We start from the raw sequence: 4,132 nt of genomic DNA on the forward strand, positions 1-4,132 counted from the left end.
ACCAGTAAAGAATTTATGTAAATGTGTATTATAGTATTGGCTACTCGTTTTTAATGTATTAACTATGTATCAGATGGTTACATGACATCGATAAAAAGATCTTGGGTGTGTCACTTTGCACCAACTATGTCTAACTTAACACAATAAGTTGATATTCTAAGGTTCTCAAATGCATAAAGTAACGCTCTTTCTCAAGTTCATTATTAAATACATTGCAATACAGTTCATGTTGAAATGCAAAGGGGTTGTATAAATAAATATAGACAGATGATTAATCCATCCAATCCACACTAACTTTCAAACCCAATCAGCGATCACTTGTTATTTAAGTTCTTTCTAAATCATATACTCGATAATGGCTGAAAACAATGTTCCTATTGCCAATCAATCACAGGTTCGTATGTTGCGCTTAATCCTATTGATTGTTAGGGTTCTTTCAAAACCGAATTAACCTAATCAGGATTATAAATTCTTGCAATATATAATTTTTTTTCACAGTAATTGAAATGAAATTGGGTATATGCTGTATTATATATATTATCGTATGAAAACTTTAAATTACATGTCTGGTGTGGTGATGAAAATTTGTTTGTTGATTTGGTATATGTTTATAATTTGTGTTAATTAAACAGGTTGAGATGGAAGAAGAAGAAGAACAGAGATTGAAGTACCTTCAGTTTGTACAAATGGCATCAGTCCATGCTCTTCTTTACGTTTCGAAAGCCTACGCTTATGCCAAGAACAACTCCGGTCCACTTAAACCGCGGGTTGAGACGATGGAGGGTAAGCTAAAGACCGCGGTCGGCCTTGAGGGCCACGGGATCGAATTAAAGAACAATAATACGTAAATAACAACAATTATAATAAACGAATCTTGTATTATTGATTTGTAAATGAAAACGGATGATTACAATGATGGTGGTCGAAAGTATTTATACCCACCGACGGTTATTCCGGCAAAGGTCGTGACGGTTTACCAAAGTACAACCGCCGTCGCATCATTTCTAATATTCTAATTACAATTTTAACACAAACTATCAACTAATTACACTTTGTACCCTAACTACACAAACTGAACATTCTAACAGAGTTTATCTATTCCTTAATAAACTAACGAAATATATAACGGGACTTTAACGAGATCGATGATTAACCAACAATCACCCCCTTAATCTCGATCTTCAACACGGCTTGCTTTGTCTTCATAGTAGTGTAGTTAAACTATGTATGAGATGAGCCTCTGGATCTTCTTTTTCTTTGTTTTTCCACTTTGGGCATTCATATGCGAAGTGACCATATTCATTACATCACTCTTGTCTTTGTTTCCGTGACTCGCATTTCCACGTCTTCTTTCTTCTTTGAAAGGTTCTCTTTCTTGATCTTTGTCTTGGCTTCTATTACCACGACCTTTTCCATGAAGCCAGTTCTTAGGATGATTACTAGCCATCAAAAGCTTTCTTTCAATATCGTCTTCTGGTTCGTCTTGACTTTTAAGGCGTTCTTCAAAAGCTATTATTCTTCCTACCGCATCTTCAAATGGCATTTTGTCAATTTCCAAATATTGCTCGATAGATGCCACGATTGGTAGAAATTTCTTTGGAACTGAATTGAGCAATTTTCTTACAATTATCTTATCCTTGAGATTGGAACCAAAACTTTTAAATTTCGCTCTTATGCTTCCCAATTTTCCAGAGAAATCACTCACGGACTCATTTTCTTTCATCTTTAACTTCTTCAGCTCGCTCCTTAATGTCTGTAGGCATGTTTTCTGAACTAGATCCGTTCCTAAGTGTCGAACTTTTATCGCGTCCCACACTCCTTTTGTTGCCGAGTGTTGTGCCTCTTACATCAAAATATCTTCCGGCAACGTTTTTAGGATCATTGCCTTGGTCGTATATGCCTTCTTTTCATCAACTTCTTCTTCTGAGCTTACCGCTTCCCAAAGACCATAAGCCTTTAAGATTGTCTCCATCAATAATGCCCATGTCGTATAGTTTGACTCAGATAATTTTGGACATTGAAGAGATATATTCCCTTGCTCACGAATTTTTGTTGATCCACTTGATGAATCTTTTTTGCTAGACATATTTACTTCTTACTCGATTGAACCACACAGGTTTTTGCTCTTACCACACAGGATTTGTACCACACAGGATTTATTTGCCACACAGGTCTTTGTTTGCCACATAGGTCTTATTGCCACACAGGACTTAGATTGTCACACAGGTCTTAGATGCCACACAGGTCTTACTCTTGCTCTACGAATCACGAAGGTTCGGAGCCACTTATTCTCAACGAATCACGAAGGTTCGGAGTCTTGCTATTTGAATCGCACGTGTTCGGTTTTTTATTTGCTACCTTTTCAAAGAAAACAATTTTCTTTTCTTTTCTTTTTACTCAAATTTTTATTTCTTTAAAAATCTTGAATATAGTTTTTAATATTTAAGAAAAACAATTAGGGGGTGTTTGGGATTCCTTATTTTTACCTCCTTATAACTTATAAGAAGAAGTCATAAGTTGCAAATGTGTAACTTATCAAGATCCCCTCTCTCATAACAAGGAAACCCAAACACTCTTTTTTAACTTATCATAAGTTATAAGTTGAAAGAAGATAAAAATAAGGAATCCCAAACACCCCCTTAAGTTTCATTGACTTTTGCCTGACCACGTTTCTAATTAATATGCCAATACACCTTTTGACGTTTCTAATTAGAATGCCGTTCTTTCTCGTCATCAATCACCGGATTTTAAATTAATCGGATTCAACTTTGATCGGAACTTCTTTCAAATGGTGATTCTTCTCCGTCTTCTAATCTGCAGGTTTGTTCCCTCTTTTGTTCTTACCGATTAGGGTTCCGAAATTTGGGGTTTTCTTAGAGCCTCGCTCTGATACCAATTGAGGGCCACGGGATCGAATAAACGAACAATTATACGTAAATAACTACAATTATAATAAACGAATCTTGTATTATTGATTTGTAAATGAAAATGGATGATTACAATGATGGGGGTCGGAGGTATTTATACCCACCGACGGTTATTCCGGCAAAGGTCGCGACGGTTTACCAAAGTACAACCGCCGTCGCATCGTTTCTAATATTCTTTACAATTTTAACACAAACTATCAACTAATTACACTTTGTACCCTAACTACACTAACTAAACATTCTAACAGAGTTTATCTATTCCTTAATAAACTAACGAAATATATAACAGGACTTTAGCGAGATCGATGATTAACCAACAGGCTCAGCATATAATAAGTTCCATGATGTCCCAGCTGAGGCCCTGAAGTTTGTTGATCGCAAGGTAGACGAATCGGTCAACAAATTCAATACCCAAGTCCATCCTTTTGTGAAACAAGTTTCAGCTAAAACCAAGAACCTGTCTGAAGAGGTTAAGACTGCTGGTGTGGTCAAAACCGCGTACACAAAGCTTGAGTCGGCTGCTAAAGGGCTCTACACGAAATACGAGCCAGTGGCTGAGCGATATGCTGCTTCGGCTTGGCAGTCTTTGAACCAGCTCCCGGTCTTCCCCAAGGTGGCTAAGGTGGTGGTGCCCATTGCGGCTTACTATTCAGACAAGTATAACCAGACCGTGCAGCAGACGGCTGAGAAAGGATACAAGGTTTCTAGTTATCTTCCATTGGTGCTGACCGAGAGGATTTCTAAGGTGTTTAACCCGGTTGGACCGCAAGCAGAGTCGGTGGCATAGTAAGGTTGTAATGTATGATGTTGTGGTTAGATTGTTGTGATGAAAGGGGAGATTAGTTCTTGTGTGAATGTATTGGTGTATGTTTTACTATTTGATATTAGTTATGTTTTCAATATAATTTTTTTATGTTGGTTGTGGTTACATTATACCCCCAAGTTATTTTTAAAGTAATCTTCATTATGCCCCAAGGTAACCTTGTCACGTGTTAAATGAGAAGAAATCTAATCTCATGGATAATGTCTAATGAGTAGATACAACACATGATGATGATATGAATTAACAATGAAACTCTGTCTGTTTGTTACTTTAGATCATCCTTAATGAAGATATGTGGACTTGCTTATCATTTAGTTGGCGCTTAGGTCGCATGAGTGAAAGTGCTTCACGGAACATCTCCGCAGGGGAGAGATAGTGTGGG

The 4,132-nt window shown here is 37.1% G+C and overlaps 1 protein-coding gene across 1 annotated transcript; it reads left to right on the forward strand.

Annotated features, from left to right (window-relative positions):
• Window positions 1–355: 355 nt before the first annotated feature.
• LOC143592819 (stress-related protein-like) lies at window positions 356–3,732 on the forward strand. Its single transcript, XM_077072638.1, has 4 exons — window positions 356–394; window positions 633–844; window positions 1,496–1,584; window positions 3,248–3,732. Exons 1-4 carry the CDS (start codon window positions 356–358, stop codon window positions 3,712–3,714), a joined length of 807 nt encoding a protein of 268 aa, XP_076928753.1. The 3' UTR covers window positions 3,715–3,732.
• The last annotated feature ends 400 nt before the right edge of the window (window positions 3,733–4,132 follow it).

This window comes from Bidens hawaiensis, unplaced genomic scaffold, assembly GCF_021521415.1.
Source record: "Bidens hawaiensis isolate Kalapana, Puna unplaced genomic scaffold, B.hawaiensis_p1.1 tig00041264_1, whole genome shotgun sequence".
Classification (NCBI taxonomy): domain Eukaryota; kingdom Viridiplantae; phylum Streptophyta; class Magnoliopsida; order Asterales; family Asteraceae; genus Bidens; species Bidens hawaiensis.